Below are 22,900 nucleotides of genomic sequence, written 5' to 3' on the forward strand. Positions count from 1 at the left end.
TTCAACGTTTAAAAGACATGTTAATTTGTTTTTGTCATTGTTTGATGTTTAGGGTACTTTTTGTTTGTTTAAATTTTAGTGTATTTTATCCTTTTCTTTATTTCCTTGTCTGTAAGTGGCTGCCTGTTGGCGCTGTAGATGAGCAAATAAAATAAAATAAAAGAAAAGAAAATAAAAATGTATGACATAATAGCAACAAACCACACCCAGTGACGGTATACTTCTCAGTTTTGCCCAGTTCACTTCATACATGCACTTGCTTTTGCTTGTGCATATAAGTTGTGAACTGGTCAAAATCTTGTGGTATACCATCGCTGTGAGTGGTTTATAAATTACCTCAAAGTGTCCTTGACAGCAGAACAGAAAATGTTACAGTAATACATTCAATATCTCACATACCACTTGGTCGAGCAAAACAAAACAAACTGGCACATACCAAAATATATCATCATGATATGTACACTATCAGTGACACTCAGCTAGGGTACATCAAAAATTCAAGGAGTATTTATGTTTACTTGTTCCCAACGCCCAAAAATCCAATGGTATATGTTCAATTTGTGGGGTGATATTCACACACACTAATGTACTTGGCTTAAATTACTCATCTACATCCAACATTTCTGTTTACTTTATTCCATGTAACATCAGTATGTATCTTTTTAAATTACATTTCATACTAAAGTGTATTTGAGGTTATGTTTAGTAAAATGTATGGTTTTATCAATATCACTGTTGAATTACTCTGTTGATGGTCCCTTGTGTTCTTATTGCTTTTATTTCACGTCTGTAGCTGTGAAAATTCAATGCAGACAGTTGGCACAAGTTTTGAGTAATTGTATGAGAGTATATAGCTTATGATAATGTATTCATAGTTACTGGTATATAAGTGTACAGCTCTTGCCTGTGATTGGCTACATCGAATCACATCAGTACTTAGGGCAAAGAAATCAAGAGGAACAGTCAGCAGTATATTTGTCCACTTCGCTTAGTGAAATTATTTTTAGCATGTCTATATTACATGTAGGTCTAAAATAGTATACATGTACATACAAGCCACTGTATTTTACATTCATTTGTGTGTGTGTGTTTGTGTGTGTGTTTGTGTGTGTGTGTGTGTGTGTGTGTATATATATATATATATATATATATATATATATATATAGGTTGGGTAGCTGAAGCATCATGATTTTTCTCACAAAGATGTAACCAACAACCATTTACGGTAACTAAGGAAGTGATGGAGTTACCTAATGGAAGCATTGATGGAGAGAGCAGGAAGCAGGAAGCAACAATCAAGCCTGTTTAAATATCTCCCGACATGAGATGTCACGCTTGACGTCAGGACCCTTTAATCAAATCTACTTTAAATTACTGAAAATCAGATTAAATATCAGAGGGTGACAATAGTAGGCCTACCTTGTGGGTAGTTCATTGGTTGGTGATTGAAAAGACACAATATGAAATCCAGAAAAAGCTGATTTTACAAGAGTAGAAAGAGCTGGATCTGATTATCTGATTGGATACATTTGTATGACATTATGTTCAAGCAAAGGCCAGTTTATTATTCTGTCAGTAATATTTTCATGGTCTTGCAATTTTGCTGGGAAAATTAAATTCTTCTTATCATTCAGACTGAAAATATTGCAATGGTGTAGGAGAAAATTAATATGTACATATTAATACATATTTTTTGCATCCACATGTCTTTTTGTACATGTTATTTATTTTTTGTAGCATTTGAGATTGATACTTTCTTTGTATGAAACCTTTATTGTCATTTTAATCCAGAATCCTCACCAACAGAAGAAAATTCAATAAAGGATTATATATTACACATACACAAATCCACCCCTTTCGCACACATAGTATACATACGGGTACATACACATCTACTCACATACTGATACATACACTGTAAATATAGAGGGTAACGTACCAAAATACTAACTTTGAAAGGAATTACTAATACAAAATCAAATGGCATGGTGACAGTGATGGTTTAAAATGACCAATATGGAGTAGATTCCCCATTATAATTTACAACTGTCTGTAATTGTTGCATTGGTTTAGGAGATATCCAAAGAATGGATAATTTTGGCGACAAGTTCAGAAGGTGAGCTATTTTACACGCATACATATCTCACTGTATGAGTATCATCTAATTTCAGAGATTGGGAAAAGTTGAAATTCTGTTGTAGAGCTCATATTATATGCAGGGTTAGGGAAATTCGAAAAAAATGAAAGCTTTTCACAAACCAAAGCCACCTTGTGAAGCTCATATGAACATTGATTCAATCAAATGTTCAACATTTTTCACTACCCCCTTTTTTGACATGCTCTTAGAATATTATTGTGTCTCACTGTGTGACATTGAACAATATTTGGTATCAAGATTGCATCACTCTACTTAAACTGATTGATGGATCAATATTTTCAAATTCATCCTGAGAGTTTGAATGTGAGAGACTATGCTTGTCTGAGTATGTCATTACCTGATACATGTGACAAGATTGAATTCAGTTTTACAGTTTTACAGCTCTTCAAATATTGATCTTAGAGGCAATTGATTCAGGCATCGGATTGTCTTGCCAGGAAATTTACTTACTAGATTATAATTTCAATGGAAAACAAAAGGCTATGACACCTTCATAATCCTCTTAAAGACAAGAACAAACTTGATCCCTGGGATCAATTTCACTACCTTTAACATTGCTTATAACCAGTACACCCCATCACCATAAATCACATGTTGTCCTCCGTAAATTTCAAAGTTAAAAGTTACCATAAACTCTACAATCAAAGCAGAAATGCAAATTTTAAGGTAGAATAGGCCTCGGGGACAGATAGTGGGTCTCTCAAACTTTCACAATTCTTTTCTGATCGACCACTTCTAAGGGGTTCATTTTAAAGCTCTTTGTGTAAGAAAACATTTCACTGTCTTGGTTTTTTTGAAAATCAAAAATTTGATTTTTCTCCAGAGTTAACATAGGGATTCTGAATTTCAAATATCAGTAATTTGTTTCTCTAATACCAAAATTTGCAAAATGACCCCTGGTTTTTATTCTTGATTTTGAAAGAGAATGGTTGAACTGTTCCTTGAATAAAGTTTAAGCAAAAGTTTAGGCCTTTCACTTTCGTGGTGCATACTACCTTAAATAGAGATGTTGAATTATTCCAACAGATGGATTTGTTTGAATAACACTCTATATCATGGAGCCTGCTTTGTACATGAAGTAATGATTGACTATATCCCCATTCTCCATTCATTGCTCTTGTATTCTATTATAAGTCTACTTATAAGTTGCTAAATGCACAGTCATGGGAGTATATAATTCCTAGCAAAAACATTATCAATAATAGTTGCGCCAGCAGCTTACTGACTACGCATGCGCAGATTCATAATATACTATGCGAGTAACCGGAAGTGAACCCTACTTTCATGGGCGCTGCCATGTTCTTTTTGAGTCCTCGTAAATAAACAAATACGAAACGGGCAAATAATTATCTTATAATATATATGCCATTTATAAAATATATCTCTTTTATTAGCCAGTAAGTGTTATTATCCACCTTGTCGCTGATACAAAATATCATTAATATCATGCATAAAAAATAGAGAAAGGGAGAAATCTGTCGTGCATATGAACGGGGCATACGCACAGAATGCTGGGATTGAGTTTTAGAAAAGCACCCCCTGTGTCAATAACTAGACTCAAAAATTGCCAGTTTTTAGACGGAACGCTATAGTTTTCAGCTTGCAAGTGGAAGGTGGGCAGTGTGGTTACCATTGCAATGATAATGGTGGCATAATACGTCCCTTGTTTGACACAATAGGCTGTTATCATGGTAAAAATTGCCCATTTTTGTCCAACATTTTTACACATTACAGAAAATCTATACCTGCACTGCTGAAGGGTTTGACGTCATGTACGTATGTGAACTGCTTTCATCAAAGGGAAACTGGGCATAGTTGTCATACAAATGTACAAGAAGTAACAATTAATTCTATTTTATCATGAATTAATACAAATAACATTGCCAATCTTAACCCCTGGCACGACACAAAGGGCTGAGCCCTATATAATATTAACTGATCTCTGTCATCTTTTAAGTTCTTGTCTGCTTTCTTGAAATATTATGTTTCATCCCTGTAAGATTTTAAAACTCTGGTATATCCACATTACTTTTCAAGTTGTATAAAATGATTTTTTCTAACACCTTCTTCCTGACCATAGTTTCCAATCGGACAATGTTGGCTGAACTGAATTATAATTTGACAGTATTCAAATGATCAAATATCTGTCAAAGCTGCTTATCATCTTATTGAATACCATTTCAAAGTCTCACATGGATCTTAAAGTTTCAGAGCCTGGAAATCAGATATATGAATATTAGTTTCAAAACAGGAAGGGAATCCTCAAGTGAAAATAATCAACTTTTTTGCCTCCCCCCCCCAAATCATTTTATCTAAAATAAAGAGATACATAACATTTTCCATCTTCTGCAATCATTTCTGCTTGCTCTGTTGTTGTCCTTTTCTATCCTAGGCAACAACCTTTGTACCCTCCTCTTTCTTTTCCTCCCATTACTTTCCTACAATTACAAGTAGCTTTATGGCCGTTAGCACTTAACTTTTGGTCTTGTGCCAATGATGAAGTTCCCTGCCGACTACGGTCACAAAATGGCGACTTTGACATTTGAGTACATGTGTTTCTATGACATTATTTCTATTCTATCTATACTGCAAAACATCTGAATGATCAGAACATTTAAATGTAATGACACTACATTAAGAGATTTTCATCAAATACTTGACAGTCTTTGTAATGAAAAATGTGGTTAATATAGAGAATCATTCTCAATCAAAAGATCAAAAGAAACTAGATGTACATGTAACACGCAGTAGTTCCAAGAATTCAGGAGCAGCTTTACCACTACCTGTTGCTTACATAAGCCCTCATAGAATATGACCACCATTGAGAGAGACAATGTTGTCCGCAGCTCCATCTGTCGATAAAGTTGCTATTGATTAATATGGACATTCATTTTGGTGTTTTTAAGTTGTGTCTTCTAAACAAAATATGACAAATAAGAATCCCTTTTTAGAATCCCTTTTTCCGAATTTTTCTGTATGGAGTATGTATGTTAAATAAAATTGATTCAGCGTTATTTTCCTTTTCAATTGCTTCTTTGAATTTCGTTTTCTGCATGGATCACAAGTTAAATTAAAACAACATATTTTTGTGATTTAAGCCTTGTCACTGTCAGCTTCCCGGTCCCCACAAATCAATGTTGTCATTGACGGTGTATAACTTTATCGGCGGCTATCATCCTGCCTACAAAATTGCTGCTTATAAAAGTGACATTGCAATAAGAATCTCAAAGAAATGGCTCATTAGATTTGAATAGTCTTTGTGAATTAATTTTCTGCCATGTGGTACAGTGAATGAAAAATATACAGCATACGTGTGTGATGGAACATTTCAATGGTTTCCCATTTCCTACATAATATAATCAGCATTGACGGGAGGCAAGATTTGTCAAGCTGCTGATAAAGGTGCCATTTTAAAAAAAAAAATTGGCAGTTGTTTTTCCCAAGCCAATTATGACAGATTTGAAATGCTTGTGTGAATTTTGTTTTCTGTATGGAGCAAGATAAACAAATTAATTCAACAATTTGTTTTTAATCACTTCTTTCAGCTTTATCTGTATGGACAGCAGTTAGTAAAATCAGTGCGTTTCACCTAGGTACCGCAACTCAGCATATGAGACGCACACATTTCACGTACAACACAAACGATAAGCTTGGGTATCACGACACATTTGAAAGTCACCGACTCATTGATCAATTATAGTAAACCAGCATGGGCAGCCGCTCTGTCTAGACTGAGAGATACACTTTATCTACAATGTGTGGCTTTTTAGTTAGTTTCTGTTGAGAATACCTTCACCTCTTGAACTCTTAGCTGAAATTGTAAAGAAACAGTTACATTGTAGATCAAGTCTAGTCAACTGTTTATCTCTCAGTCTAGACAGCAGCTGCCCTATGCTGGTTTACTGCAATTAATCGACGAGTCGGTGGCTTTGAAATGTGTCCGTGATACCCAAGCCAATCGTGTGTTTTGTACGTGGATTGTGTCCGTCTCATACGCTGAGTTGCGGTACTTAGGTGAAACGCACTGTAGTAAAATAAATGCAGTATATCTTTTCGATTGAAGCCACGTTTAATCCTCTTTCTACCAGGCTCCATAGACAAACCATGGAAATAAATACAACTTGGGAGAAAAAGGATTAAGCTCTCACAGAACATTGTCATCACTGTCAGCAGGCAACACTGTTGGCAGCTATCATCCCATTAACAAAGATTCTGCCAAAACAAGTGCCAAAGAAATGGCAGGGCAGAGTTAAATGGCATCTGTGACTTTTCTGCTATGTAACACATGTTGTAGGCAAGCAACAAAGCCATAAGCTATATCTGCCAGAATGCAAATTATTATGTCAACATAGCGCATGCTCACTAAAAATCATCACCATATTCGGCAAGTAACTTCAAAAGCATTACACCAGCACTACTCTACTACCTACAGCTTTTGTAGAAGGGATCTCATGGGCACTGCAATGTGGTATTCCATGGCAAATTGTTGGGAGACTGGCAGAGTGATGCTCTTCATAGATTTTCACACTCCTCTGTTCTGTTCTCCCTTCAAGTACTTTTCCAGATGTTCTACCAGAATATTATTCACACATTATATCATAGATGGCAGTTCTACTGACTGTGGTTACATTACCTGGCATGTCCTTTAATAGTTTCGGGGGGATTGGAGTTTCATTTACGTTGTAGGGATGTGTTTATGGTATAGTCTTGATACTTTGCTCTTGCTGCTGGACTCTAACACAGAAGATGCAATGTTTGTTGGCAATTTGCATGGAAAGGCAGAACTTGGGCCTTGTTAGAGTCTTATACAGTAATTGTAATTGTAGAGTAATTGTAGTTTTCTTACACATATAGTATTTTGTATGATAAACTTTCATGTACGCCACAGAAATTAGTATGTTTAGCCTATGTTCATTTGCCTTCCTTACCTCCTGGCTGAATCTTGATTGGTTAATTCATTTTAAAGGAGTTTTAATCTAGGCAGGTTTGCCTGATGCTAAAGGTCATTTTCAAATTGGTATGAAGCCTCCGCACATGATCATGGTCAGTTGGGGAACATTGGTAAATGATTTGAGAATGCTGGTAAACATTTCTGCTGTCCCTTATCTGATTGCATTGATATACCAAGGGGAACTAAAATGACTAGGGAACTAAGATAAATAACATTATATTACCATGCCTTGTCCATTGTGTTTTAAGGTCGAGCTGAACCACGTGACTGCCCACAAATACATAGTAATGGTTTGTTTTCATGCCCATGAATATGAATAATATCGTAAACACAGTAACTTTACGGCTAAAACGAAAATTGTGATTTGTACAAAGATCATAATCAACCACAAAGTAAAATGGAGAATTTGTGGGCAAAGTTTAGACGCTTTTTTCAAAAAAATTTGCAAATTTTTGCAACACGCGCACTACTCACTGACAGGTTCTGGGGCCCCGTTGTCATTCGCACAGGAAATTTTGACGTTTTTTCGGGTTGCGTTGATAATACAATTGAAATAATAGACTCTGCACTGACCATTAACATATATTTATGGGCGCGGGCAAGAGGAAAGCCAAATTAACGGGCGAGGCTTGCTGAGCCCGTTAATTTTTGGCTTTCCTCACACCTTTGCCCATAAATAAACGTAAATGGTCAGCGCGTCGTCCGTTATTTCTATATTTACGTGTCTTTACTGCCCTTTAACGAAAACACTGGGTCAAGTCTACTGACACCTGGCATCAACAGCCATGTACCATTAGGGTGTGAACAGCCAACCGGCACTGTATTTTATAGATATAAATACCTATCACATTTTTTTTTGTTTGTGAGCTTAAAAAACTATCAAAATTTCCATGAGATAATTTTAATAACATATGTTTCTTCTAGAACTCTAAAAGAATCTCTCTAATTATCCAGCCAGTTCAACATCTTGCACTCTAACAATGCAATTGTAGGCTGCAGGCTGCCCTACCAGTAAAACTGGCAATAGCGAATTTCCTTGTTGATAACCCCTTCTATTTTTGGGTTTCTGGGTCTTAAAATGTACAAAAATTTAGTTATTCCTAACAACATATTCTCTCTAGAAATCTTAAAAAACATTTATTGTCCATCCAATTAAATATACTGTAATCTGAACATGTTGCTGTTGGTTAACTACAAGTGGGACGGTCAACAACCCAAAACATCATTGAAAACATTGCGCAAGAACCAATAGATTGAAAGTGAAAGTTTCTCCCCACAATGTATAAATCAATAAAGCATGACACATGATTCTCCAAGCCTTTAGTCTGTGGGAATATCAAAATATGTAAGCTGTCAATTTGTTATGATATGTAACGGTCTGGGAGGGTCCATTGATACATGTATGTTACAATATAGACCCCAACTCTACAGTCTGTGGTTAAAACAATAAAGTTTGGTGTTGCAGTTTATGAAAATCTTGAGAACATTGTTCTGCCTCCCTGTAAGCACCTATATAATTGCTCTTCATCATGATTGGTTCACATTTAATCCACACTTTGTGGAAAATTGACAACATTGCATATTCAGATGGACAGAATGTAAGATATGTTTATGATAGAACCATAATATTGCAAGGCACCAAAGGTTTAAGTCCAATAGTGTCCACATTGATATGACAACAAAGACATACTGGTATGCACATTTTATGGGAAAACATAACAGCACCAAAATTATTCAGGTCTCTTTAATTACGTTACGTGATCTAATTGTTGATTCTGACATGATTGTTTGATCTACCAAAGTAAAGATGTCCTCTTGTGACATTGTATTGCCAGTAAATGGAATTTATGTCACCAATATTTGGTAATTCATTGTGCAATAATAATCTAAGAAAACTTATTACTAGCTCGGAAGTCTTTGGTTCTTTTCCTGTACAAATCATCACTAATATATAAAATACAGATGATGATGTATTATCTTTACTTTGAGTCACAAAAACATGCACTGTCTACCTTGTGATTCTATGCTAGATATGTTACTGCCTTGATGGACGCTACCTTGCACAACACTATTAATTCTGTATCTTTCCAAATTTAAAATCTGACTGATATTAGTGATGTACATATACCAATTCTTGTAGTTTTAGAGCCTGTAGCATATCAGATATGACCATCTATTTTGCGGCCCTGCGAACAAATTTTAAAAGCATCAAACCAGGGATTTGTCTGAAAGACATTATTTGATCCAACAGGGAAACAAGTCCATAAAAATACAATATGAAAATGTAAAATAATAAAACCCTGCAAACCGAATTCCAAAGCAATTTCAGCTTTTTTTTCTAAAGAAAACTGACCTCTCCATCCAAGAAGATGTAAGATTTTGTGATTCACAGCCTGACCTTACTGGATTAAGGGGGCTAAGTTCACTATCTGTAGATGTGACAGTTTTGTTTGTATGTATTTGTCATTCTGCATACTTGTAAATGATGAAAAGCTGGTTATTTGCAACATCCAAATAACATAAATTTCACCTCAATCTGAACACAACTAGGTTTACCCCTATGAACATGCATACCAAGTTTCAGAGCACTCAGACGTTTCTGAATGAGAAGACAACTTTGCAATTTTTCCTATTTTCAGTCAATTTTTTGACTTGTGGCCTTGTGTTACCAGAAATACATCACAGTACCCCTTGGCCTACGGCCTCTGGGAATAGCAATGTGTTTCTGGTAAAGCTTGGCCCCTTGGGGTAATAAACGACCACGATAGCCCTCATGCCCAGGTGTTTACTATAGGTTAAACTATTAACATCTTGACAAGTTTTTAAATGCCAGAGGTCATGCACTACAAGCCAAGGGTGAAGACTATTGCATCTAACTAGTTCTTAACACTTTACTTCTTTTGTTTTACTTAAATTCTCTAAAAGTCAAAGTTTGATGCTTACATCATGCTTACATGTACGATCATAGTCAGTGTCAAGGCAGTTATTGCTATCATACGGCCAGGACCATGTGACTAGTGATGGGCAGTTTGAAACCATGGAGGTACTCTTTTGGTAGCTCCACGTTGAAATGTAGTTACCTGTCTTGCAAGCCAACAGGTTCAGAGTCATGCTTCTCCCACTCTCTGTTTTAGTATGAGCATTGCTTTATAATGATCTTGCAACATTTTACAATCCTGCATTTTATATTTGTTTACATTCTCTCGTAACCGTGCTTGTACAGGCCTTCATATGTACTTGTAGTATTCCATGGTATGTATACACTCATGATCTTTGTTCACGCTACTTTTTTGTTTTGTTTTTTATTTTCAAAGTTTTTAAATACATTCTTTTCAGTTTTACACTGTTCAAATTATGCCTTTATTTACCAGGATACATAGATTTAGTTCATAGTTATGGTACTTCTTTTAATATTGGGTTCAATCGTGACCCCAACAAACATATTCAGTAGTAATCTAAATGACAATAAGAACATGAACCTTGTTCAAGTAGTTACTGTATAATCTTACAATGGAGCTAAGCTCCATGGTCTTATTGTAATGAAGAATATTTTCATCTCTGAAAAACTATCCCGTACGGTACTAAGACACTTCAGCATATTTCCCCCATCTTCAATTGCATTGCCGACTTCTTACGAATGTAGCAGACATGTACTCCCTTCCCAGCGTAAGGAGATACACATTGCTTCTCCAATGTCTCGGATCCGCCTCCCGCTCGCCTATTGTTTACAGGTATGGTAATAGATACACTGGCACTCAGGTAACTGTGATTGCATATTTTGGTCTACTTCAATCTCAGGGCCCTATACATGCAGTAAGCCGAACGGCTGTGAGAAGGACTTGAAGTGCGGACACGTTCGATACTCACCATCTATTTTTTCTTCATATCCTTTAGTAAAGAACATCAATGCTTTGGCAGCTCTTTCCGGAGTTTTTAGAAGTCCCTGTCTGTCAGGGTTTTCCCCAATACTTTTTATAAGGCTTCGATAACTGTCCTCCATGGTCGGTATCTTAGACTCGGTCGACCCCGAATCTCGCCTTGTCGCAACTAACCCGTCATCACGATCGATGGACTTCTTTCGGGCTCTTTGCCGGTCTGGCTGAATGCCATTGGCAACATGATCAGAATCAAAACTCGAGTTGGGAACCAGCTTGAACCTTCGTGCCTGCATTTTCAGGTCTAGCTCTGTCTCTCCTGTCACTTTGTTCGTGTCCATATGATCGTCCTCAAGAGACGATCGTCTGTATTCAAAACTGGTCATTGTACTAAGCTTGTGGACGTTAGCGCACGCAGGAAGCCTCTGCTATCACGGTGGGACCGGACGCCTGTTGCCGCCAAATAATAATACTCTGATGAAATCAACTGAATGAATACATGAGCATAGTAATTATGCAAATGTATTTGCGCATGCGTTTCCGGAAATAGGCCTATAGTTGCACCATTGGGCCAATAGTTTTCTGATTGTCATGGCTGGCCTTTCCGTACGCTCTAAAGTTGCTATAGCAATGACTGATTGTGTAAGCTATGAAATATTCCCATAATCCAGAATGGAAGAAACCCTAAATTAAAACTACAGGGCAACTGTATGAAGATATTTTCGGAAACATTCAAAATATGATGTGAAAAAGGAGACCAATTTATAGAAAACCTTTGTTCAGGTTTCTTCTTCTTGAACTCAGCAAGTCATTTAGGCCTAAATCGATTTTATTTGTGCGTTAATATGCTTATTTACGATATGAGAGCATTCAACAACACTTTCTTTAGATATCAAAAGTGACAAACATGGAAAACAGACTCCTATGGAACGCCGACACTAACTTTTGCTCTTCAACAAAAAATATTGTACTATGTTAAGCGCAAACGTTAATATGTTGTGTATCAAACATTAATATTCTGTGGTTAAACCTCCATATATTCATCGCAAACCCTAATATGCTGTGTATCAAACGTTTATATGTTTCGGATAAACTTTAACATATTCAGCGCAAACGTTAATATGTTGCTCATAAACTAGTCAGCGTAAACCCTAATATATCGTGTACCAAACGTTAACATGTCGTGGATAAACTTTAATATATTCAGCACAAACGTTAACTGCAAACTTGGATATATCATTTTAACACTTGAATGTATGATGTACTTTCATGTACGTTTTTCACACCATTGTGAGCATGCCTCTTGAAATCGGTGACCTTGATTTACTTGCAGAGGCAATATTTATCGAAATGCAACATCTTACTTAACCATCTTCTATGTCTGATATTCTTATGGTTCTAAAATTAGTGTCATATCAAGAAGCATTTCATGCAGAAGAAATAACACTAGATATAACACGATCGGAACTAATTTCGGATAATTGGATAGTGAAGTAATGTCTGTTTAATCTGCAAATGTAAGCTTATCTACTTTTCTTTTTAAGTTACACACTTGTTTTTATGAGTAATTTGTAATATTGCAACATTCAGCTGTAAGGCACCTAACATTTTTGAAAAAAATTGAAAAATATGAAGACCAATTATTCCAAATTAGTTCCAATCGTGTTATATGTAGAGTACAGGTTATCCATTCTACAATTGGAGTATCTAGGTGCACGAAGGTATATGACGTCGCTGAGGATGTGTAAAAATGTGAAAGAGTTTTTGCACTGTTCAATGTCATTTTCAAACAGTTTTAGTGCAACATAATTTACTAACCACCCTTCAGATTGTACCATTGCACACATCAATTTCTCAAATTTTCAATATGAGAGGGGGACACCCCCTCTCGTGCTCTCTCCCATTAGGGTGTCCAATGTCATTTTCTAAGTAAAAAAAAAAAAATTAAGAGTACTATTGCACTGCACTATTGCAAATATCAATTTCTCAAAAATTTCCACGCAAGAGAGGGGACACCCCCTGTACATACACCTGTACTTTTAAATTCTTCCCTTTCAGATATCCTGTGAAAACCCTGTCATACTATATGGTTAGACACTGGATATAACATGAGTTTTAAAGGGGGAATCCTGTGTATATTTTGTTGTGACTATGAATTTCATTTTGTTGGTTTAACCTTTTTCAACTTTCATGAGATAACTGATGATAATCTAGTAGGGCAAACCAGGATTACTGTTGCTGTATTTTTGCAAGTTTACAAATACATATATTGATATTTAAGTGTTTTTTTTTTGGGGGGGGGGGCCCGGCTGTCAAAATTTTTGTGTCAGAGAAGGGGCTTACTCAAATTCATCATGGTTGAGTGGTTTACTCGAAATTTCGGAGTTTCAAATGAAATTCCCCTGAGGCCGTAAATAATGACGGGCTCCCCGTAGTTTATACTGCCATTTCCATCTATAATCAAGACAAGGCTTGGCTATGATGACCTTCACCCGTTTGTTTAATTTTATGAGAACTCAATACAGAAAAGATTAACAAAATACAGAAACTGAAAAATATGGCTGATCGACCAATCGCCATTATAGCTATGGGACCTTACTGCTAATACACTGTACAAGTACAGAAAAATCGATCCGGAAGACTTGTTAAAGTGCCGAGTTGGTTCCGAAATGAAGTTAGCATGCCAGATGACTCCTATTTCTGCCATCAAAACTGATATTGACAGTTATTTGCATAACGATAGTTGGTATATACATGTTGGCAAAGGTCAAATGGAGTACAGATAGCAGAACACCGGTGAGTGTTGAGTTTTTCTGGTTCTGTGAATTTTAAGTAGTAAGTATCACTGTTGAGTACGGATTTTTTTGTTATTTCGATCCAGATACTTATATGTATCATAGTCAGTGTGTTTTGGTACTTTTTGGTGTTGGAATAAATTTTAGGCATTTGCGAAACGCTGTTATGTCAGCGTTGGTCGGTTTGTTCGACGACAGGTTTTTGCCGAATTTCATGTGTTTATTAGCCTCTCTTCCAATGATGGCTGCTTCTGCCGATCACCAATGCGCAGGCTTATCGTCCTGGCCAAATATCTCGTTGAAAGCTTACAAGGTATAAGACGTTTAACAAAAATGTGTTGTAAATGTTGTTTCAAGTTTATTTAATAAGTTATTAGGTCACTGGGGTCAAACTTAATAAGCCACTCTTGTGCACAGTTTTAAATAACGGGGTGATGAAATGGTCATTCCCGTCGTCTGTGTATGCATTGGAATAACCACGTTATTCAGAGGGACCGTTGAATAACCTTACTATGAAAAATTTACGGTGCCATTTTGACCAAAAAGTTAGTGCGGTCCGTGAAATCCGCAATTTACGGATAACACTTAAGATCGCGACCGTTTGCCGCCAGGCCTAGCACTAGGTAAGACACGACTGGCTGAAGATGACCACACAAAAGGAGATATTTGAATCTACCACAATCCCTCCATAATCATTCTTGAAACACCACTGATTTCCTTGTGACAGAGCTTCTTGATATTGATACACCTTAGTTGATGTTGTGCATGTTATTAACAATTAGGCCTACATGTCATTTTTACCCCTTGAATTACAAATTTTTCATGTTTTCAATGCTATTACTACAGAATATCGCGAGGCCTTGATACTTCAAACTTTGAATTCTTTCAAGTTTTGCGTAAACTGCACTCATGTAAGAAGTGTGACGAGTGACAAAATTGCTGCATTATATTGATTTATCTCACGTGCCAGACCTCGAAACCTGTGATTGTGCTTGGATTTGCGCCACCAGCGGTTGCTCGCAGCTCGCCACTCCTGACGCAAATCAAACGCTAGCGCCGTTTCAAGCATATTGTGCTGTGAACAATATTCATCTTAAAGTTATGATCGATATGATAATATTATTATTTATTCTCATGTATATGTTATCTGAATACTATTTATGGTAAAGGAAACATTGCCATTTATAACAAATTGTTACGTGAAAATGAAACTGAAAATGGTTGCCATAGGCGGCACTAATCTAATTCAGCCTCATACTCAGAATTATCCTGATATGTTGTCTGCCTCATACTCAGAATTATCCTGATATGTAGTCTGTATTGCAAATGGCGACTATTCCATGATATCACAAAAATATTAAATTACAAAAAAAAACATGCAGCAAAGGAGAGGACACATATATTGCTAAATTTGCCGAAAGATCACAAATAATAAGAAACCAAAGAACATGAAAATGGCATAAAAAAAGTTTCATACATATTACAATGAGAACAACCACTGAAAGTTATGGTCAACAACGACCAGGCTACAAATCTAAAAGACCATATTTGAATTCTTGTTCAAATCTATATTTCGTGCTCATATTGTTTTTATAAATGTACTGTATTAAACATTTTTATTATACAAGCCTTTCCTGTGTCGTGTGTGTCTATTACTTTTCCCTCGCTATCTCTGTAGGCTATAGTATTTTAAAGAAAACAGTCAAATATATCTGTTAATTCCCCGTCTAGGGGATATCAGATCACCAACTGGAACGCTTATCGTCCTGACCAAACTACTCGGTAACAGCTTCGTCTTTTACCTTCTGAGCTGCTAACGAGGTATTTGGTCAGAGAGACAACTCTCCATTGGTGATCAGTAGAACAAATTGATGAAGAGGTTTAGGGAGGCTGGTATCAAGCTGAACTTACAAGCACCATAAAACGACCCTTCAACTTGCTATAATCCAGCTGAAATGTGATAAATTACCGCTGCGAGTTTTTTCAACAATCGATGGAGCTTACCAAATCTCTCTAGTGCAATTCGTGATTTTCAATACCATTATATGCCGACTAGTCAAATTTGAATACGTCTTTCCCTCGAACGAATTTCGATGTTACAGATAGGGAGCTGTCATTATTTACCGCATGGGGGTCGGGGGAATTACAATAGAAACTCTGAAATTACGTACCCCAAGCAAATCATGATGAATTTGAGTAACCCCTTCCTATCTAAGTCAGAAATTTGATTGAAACCCCCCTTCCCCAGCTTAAAAGGTTAGATATCAATAAATCTATTTGTATAATTTCCAGATGCAGCAATAGTTAAAGCCTTTCAAATCCTGATTTATCCTGTTAGATTATCAGTTGCCTCATGATGGTTGAAAAAGGTGATACTAACAAAATGAAATCCAAAGTCACCTTACTCATCTTACAACAAGTATCTAACCATATATATGGATGGATATGGTTAAATGTCAAAATGGTTATTAAACCTAAGTCATCTTACAACAAGTATCTAACCATATATATGGATGGATATGGTTAAATGTCAAAATGGTTATTAAACCTAAGTCAGTAAAAATATATATTACTGTGATAGTAAAGGTGAATTCACAACGGTTCAGTTTTGTCCTAGATCCTGTACAATAGAAATGGTATCTGCTGAGAACATTGTATTTCATTTAGAGTATAAAAACTTCGTCTCTGCAATATTGTGTTTATTAAGAGATTGCCAAAACTCGTGTCAAAGATGACAGAGATAATAAACAAGACAAAGAAAACAAAAACTTAATGTAAAGATTACATTTACATTTGGTTGAAAGATGCAGGGAATCTCTACAAGGTAATTTTTGACTCTGAAAATTATTTTCTTGTAACAAAAGATGGGTTTATTATCGAGGCAGTCCAATTCTCGGTATACTTTGTAGAATTAGCTTTCTCAACACTTTTGCCAAATAATCAGTACCCTATAGAGATTAAATGTTTCTCATGCTTGATCAGGTAAGTATACACATATTTTTTATTAGGAAATACTGAAAAATTACTCATGTAGTAGTGATAGTCAATATACTTGGTGTTATATATATATATATATATATATATATATATATATATATATATATATATATATATAATTAAGTATATTGACTATCACTACTGAATAAGTATATACAATATATGTTAAATTATATATATATATATATATATATGTGTGTGTGCATGTGTGTGTGTGTGTTAAATTGTGCCATATTTATCATCAATTGCACCATTTTTAATCTATCTTTTATTATTTTTGTATCATATCATAACTGTACCAAATCCATCTGTACATTTCCTAATAAAACTGAGTAACCCTCCCCCTTCCTCTTCACATTTTGAGCTCACCCCCTGTAGCTTTCAATTTTTTGAGTGACACCCCTTCTGATTCCTCCGGACCCCCAGTCGGTAAATAGTGATGGCTTCCTTTGACTGCTTGAACCTTAGGTTGCAGTGGCGGGCAGATCGAGATGGGATCAGTAGATGGAGCAGAAAATCGATCGATCTATAGCAGACTACCCATCCCTCGAGTGCCCGTGGTTCTATGTGAAATTGAAGCAATTTTTGACAGATTGTCGCGTAGATCGCGCGGTGAACGCGATTGCCCGCCAGCTGAGTAAAGAGTGAACCATTCGATTTTGGGGGAAGCTGGGGGAAATGCGTATAATAACATTGTTTCACCCATCCTGGCAGCAGTTTTTTTCCCAAGGATTACCTTGAAACAATTAGCTATTTAAAAAAACAAAGACGCCCATCGGCATACTACGGTATAGCGTTGCTAAATTTGGAAATGACTGGGACTTGTGTTAAGGGTGCATCATTCGGGCCTTGCCAAAACAGATCCTGACGTTTGATTATTTTATATTTACAAATCATGAAAAATGTCATCTCTACATATCTGCAATTTCCTATCATTTTTTTTGTCTTTATTTTTAATTGGTAGTCATGAAATCATGTCAGAAACAGCTTATGTAATTCTTTTGAAATTCACTTTGTTGGTCACAGGTGTAATTCACATTCAGATACTTCAGCTTGTAAGTAGTGATGAAATTAGCTGTTGATTTTTTATTTAGCTTAGCTTTTCAGAATATCAAAAAATACTCCACAGAAAATACTTTTCTGATTGTTTGAAGTTTGAACTTTGGTTTTCAGATACCAATTATTCAAAGAAATTTGCTATTTTATAAAACGTTTATAGAAAGTTGTTAAACAGAAGTTTTTGACAGGACAAAATCACTTATTCACTTTTTTCATGAAGTACAGTTAGCTTTTTTAGGTTTAAGAAAATTTGTAAAATTGTTTTGAGTTCCACGAAGTTGTATATAGTGTGTATAGTGTGTCTTCAAATATTTATTCCCAATTTTTTAATTCTGTTTGATTCAGCAAAGATTTGCTCTCATGTAAAGTACTACTCCATGTTCTTTCTTTGCCTGAAAAGTTTTCAACCAGTGTTTTACAATGCACAGTGTTAGCTTTTTGCAGCGCTGTAAGGAAATGTTTCTATGATGCAGAGAAATACATGCTGTTTATTTTTAACCTGTCAGAGTGTTGAAAGTGTTTACTGATCATATCTTTTACAATTTCCACCATTGTTAAAAAACAAGTCAATGTCAACATGAATGACAGAAGACTTGAGTTGATGCAATTATAATTGCAATGAATATCACAAACAAAATTAGTTACTGATATTTGAGTTGCTGCTGAAAAGCCTTTTTTTCTTCATTAAACATTTTATCAAATGACATTTGTCATTGTCATCACCAATACTTTCTTCTGATGAAAATCGCTTTAAGAGAAAAGATGAAACTGCACCACATATTGTTAAACTAATATTTGACAAACATTGACAATGTGTTATCTGATACTTAGCAGTAATGCATCTGTATACAACTTGCAAATAACCAGAATGCAGGTACACATATATGCAATCTCAGGTTTGTTAGTCCCCACGGACACCGTCCGGGGGGACTTATAGGTTTGGTCATGTCCGTGCGTGCGTGCGTGCGTACGTGCGTCCGTCCATTCACGCAGATATCTCAGACAAGCCCCGGTCAATTTCTTTCAAACTTTGCACAAGGATAGTACCCTAAGGTCACCCTACCCCATACAGGTGCACGTCGATTTGTTTCACAATGCGATCAAATTTGGCCGTGTTTAGAGGACTTTTTAGTTTACACCTCCATAGACTCCCATGTATAAGGCAGTTCTCCATAGGCTCCCATGTATAAGTCAGTTCTCCATAGACTCCCATGTATAAGGCAAAGAAAAATAAAAAATTAGTTTCCCATCGTATTCATATTGCAAAAAGGATGCAGTGACACAGTTTTTAGTCCCCACGGATGAAGTCCAGGGGGCTTATAGATTGGGTCATGTCCGTCCGTTCGTCCATCCGTTCGTCCATCAGTTCACGCAGAGATCTCAGATATTTTGACAACATGTTACGTGCCTCGGTGACCTTTGACCTCAAATATACATATTTGTCCATTACTCAGTAACCACAAGTGCTACACCCTTCATGTATGGTATGATGGGACAACTTATGAAGCCACATATTGTACCTCATTAATTATGCGCATATCTAATTTTGAGCGAGCCAATAGAACTAGAGGTCTGATTTTTGGTATATAGGGATAACTTAGCAATACAATTTGTTTTGACAAAATCTCACGTGACCTTGATGACCTTTGACCTCAAATATACATATTTGTCCATTACTCAGTAACCACAAGTGCTACACCCTTCATGTATGGTATGATGGGACAACTTATGAAGCCACATATTGTACCTCATTAATTATGCGCATATCTAATTTTGAGCGAGCCAATAGAGCTAGAGGTCTGATTTTTGGTATATAGGGATAACTTAGCAATAAATTTTTTTTGACAAAATGTCACTTGACCTCAATGACCTTTGACCTGAAATATACATATTTGTCCATAACTCAGTAACCACAAGTGGTACACCCTTCATATTTTGTATGATGGGAGACCTTATGACGCCACATACTGTACCTCATTAATTATGCGCATATCTAATTCTGAGCAAGCCAATAGAGCTAGATGTCTGATTTTTGGTGTATAGGGATAACTATAAGATAGAATTTTTTTGACAAAATGTCATGTGACCTCGATGACCTTTTGCCTAAAATATACGATTATGTCAATAAATAAGTAACCTTAAGTGCTATGTCCTTTACATTTAGTAGGATGGGAGACCTTATGACAACACACGCTTTACCTCATTAATTATGCACACATCTAATTCTGGGCAAGTGAATAGAGCTAGAGGTGTGATTTTTGGCATATAGGGATTAATTAGCAATACAATTTTTTTTTCAAAATGTCACGTGACCTCGATGCCCTTTGACCTTGATTATACATATATATGCATAACTCAGTAACTCAGTAACCACAAGTTCTATACCCTCCAATTTTGATAGGATATTAGACCTTAAGATGTCACATCTTGTACCTCATTTATTATGCGCATATGTATTTCATGGCTGGCCAATACAGCTAGAGGTCTGATTTTTTTCCCGATTTAGAACCATAACTTAGACATGCCTCATGCGTTTCAAAGTGGGAACAACGACATAGACCTATGTGCCCATAGATCTCAACATATACTCTCCAGTGATACCTCTTAATGACCACATTTCCCAGCCCCATCAAGACTAATACTCCTATTACAAGTGGGAACTATGTCATTGTCAATGACTTGTTTGTATATTGCCACACACTTACCTATTCCTACCATATATCCTATGCAGCAGATAAATTATCAACCAATCAATGAGAGTTGCAGTTTCCAGCAACTACCTGTTCTCCACTTTTGGCCTGACCTTTCATGATGATGTTCTCCGTCAACTTATGCAAGTTGTATCCTACCATTTCATTGAGAACCTGAGATTTCAGTGATGGTTCTGTCTCCTTCGACTGCTATTGCATCTAGTTGTGGGCCTACATATTTCAGTGAACCAGTGTGAAGATGACACTCGCATTTGCATATCAATTGACTTCTCCCTGACAGATGCATCGGAGTTATGCCATTTGAAAGAAAATCACTCTACACCTGTTTGTATAGTTAATTGCACGAGTAGGTGTACTGTTACAGTTGTAATCACCACACTTATGGTCAGGAACTTGTAAACATCACGAGGCCGAAGGCCTCGTGATGTTTTCAAGTTCCTGACCATAAGTGTGGTGATTACAACTGTAACAGCTCACCTACGAGGTGCGATTAACGACTTATACCACGAAAAACAGGCCAATCTTCTCTAAAATTTGAAATTACCGTCAATAAATCGTCTACTTTTGATTTCAATACCACAATGGAATGGAGTGACCCATTGTACGTCGAAAGGTTCACAGAGGTCATTATGCACCTGGCATGCGAGTTTGGGAGAATGACCTATCCCAGACAAGTAGGACAAGGGCTCTGGTCAACTGCAAATCTGCATTTGAATAAGGGCTACAGAGTGGTATAATGCACCTGTGTAGAAGGAAACTGTTTTAGTCTGATTGGTCAATAAAATGGCTTGCCTTACTCTATCTTGTTGGCTATTGGCTAGCGAGAAGGAATTCAAGCTGTAGATGCATGTGATTGCCTCGTGGATGCATCAGGCTTTCAATACCATTTTCGTGTTTTCGACTGGTCAAGATGGACCTTGTCAACTTGTCTGATCTGATGACCCAAGAGACTTCCTAGAGTTCCATGGACGGCCATGTAAAAACAACCAAAGTGGATTTTACACGGGCAAACTGCCCTATAAGAGCAGCCGCTACTATGGAACGCATAAAATCCACGATGTGTACTTCAACTTATAAAAAAGTACTTGGCGGTGATAACACCGGACGGGATTGTACTATCGATGACTCTTGCCAAGGGATAATCAAGTTCTCCTGCCAGAAAATATACGTCTTTACACAAAGCAAATGTGCAAGATGGCTTGGCCAGACTGCCAGCACACTGGATATTCTGGCAAGGTAATTTATTCTTTTACTAAATATTTATACAGAAAACGAATTCTGTAAAGTTATAAAATTAAATTCATTGACCAAAACATTTTGTTGTGTGTGCGGCAGTATCACAGAATTTCTTTCGACTATTCCACAAACGTTACAAAAAGGCTGTACTTATTTCCATGATATTTGTCACACATGTCTTGTGTTTGATAATTTCAGGTGAATGCGGCAACATCTCTGTACCATCAGGGATTCGATGAGCAGTTTATCAAAGAACAAACAGGTCACAGATCAGATGACAGTTTACGCGCCTCAAATGTATGTCTACTCCACAACAAAAGCATGTGTCGAATATATTACTACCACCTCCATCTAGTGTTAAATCAGAGGAATCTGTAAGTAAACCAGTTTCTCAAGTTACGACAAAACAATGTAACAAAACAGACAAGATTGGTCCAACCCAAGAAGACGCCGAATCTCTTCATCAACAAATCATGTTGCTTACATTGACCATGGTCCAAAGAAAGTTAAAATTGAATTATAAAATGTGATGCTATAACATATCAGTTGAACAAATTGTCTTCATTTTGTTATTGAATGTGTGTGAATGCTTTCGACATCTCGACTTGACCTATTGTTCTCTTGCAAATTAGTAATCAGTCATACTTTTTTTCATATTTAAATAAGTAATCACTACACTTTCATTGATATGTTAATGATTTTCTTTCATTAAAGTGTGGTGATTACTTATTTACATATGAATAAAAGTATGACTGATTACTTATTTTGCATAAGAACAATAGGTGTCAGTCGTGTTTTCAGGGATAAATGGATGGCAAGAACAATAGGTCACATGACCTGGAGTGGTATAATACCAGCTATGCCAATACAGTATACAAGGTCAAGTTTACTAGATCTGAAACATTCTGCTTGTAGAAACTCCCATTGATGTTTTCAATTGCTTGAAGGAATATAAGATCTTAAAACGTACTAGAGGGCGTTGGGCTGGTAAATGTACTCGTCGTAGATCTTCTACAGGTAAACCAAGGGAACTAACTACTGTACAAGCTACTGTACAAGCTCCCCAGGAGAATGATCTTCTAACACTAGCCACATGGAATGTCCAGTCATTGGGTAAC

The 22,900-nt window shown here is 36.4% G+C and overlaps 1 protein-coding gene across 1 annotated transcript in view; it reads right to left on the reverse strand.

Annotated features, from left to right (window-relative positions):
• The window catches only part of LOC139150487 (GTP cyclohydrolase 1-like), a 38,866-nt gene extending 27,366 nt beyond the window's left edge, over positions 1 to 11,500 (reverse strand). The window contains exon 1 of the mRNA XM_070722878.1: positions 10,977 to 11,500. Coding sequence (XP_070578979.1) covers positions 10,977 to 11,370 — 394 coding nt within the window. The 5' untranslated portion in view covers positions 11,371 to 11,500. The remainder of the gene's footprint in view (positions 1 to 10,976) is intronic.
• Between the last annotated feature and the right edge of the window lie 11,400 nt (positions 11,501 to 22,900).

Source organism: Ptychodera flava, chromosome 14 (assembly GCF_041260155.1).
Source record: "Ptychodera flava strain L36383 chromosome 14, AS_Pfla_20210202, whole genome shotgun sequence".
In the NCBI taxonomy this organism is placed as follows: domain Eukaryota; kingdom Metazoa; phylum Hemichordata; class Enteropneusta; family Ptychoderidae; genus Ptychodera; species Ptychodera flava.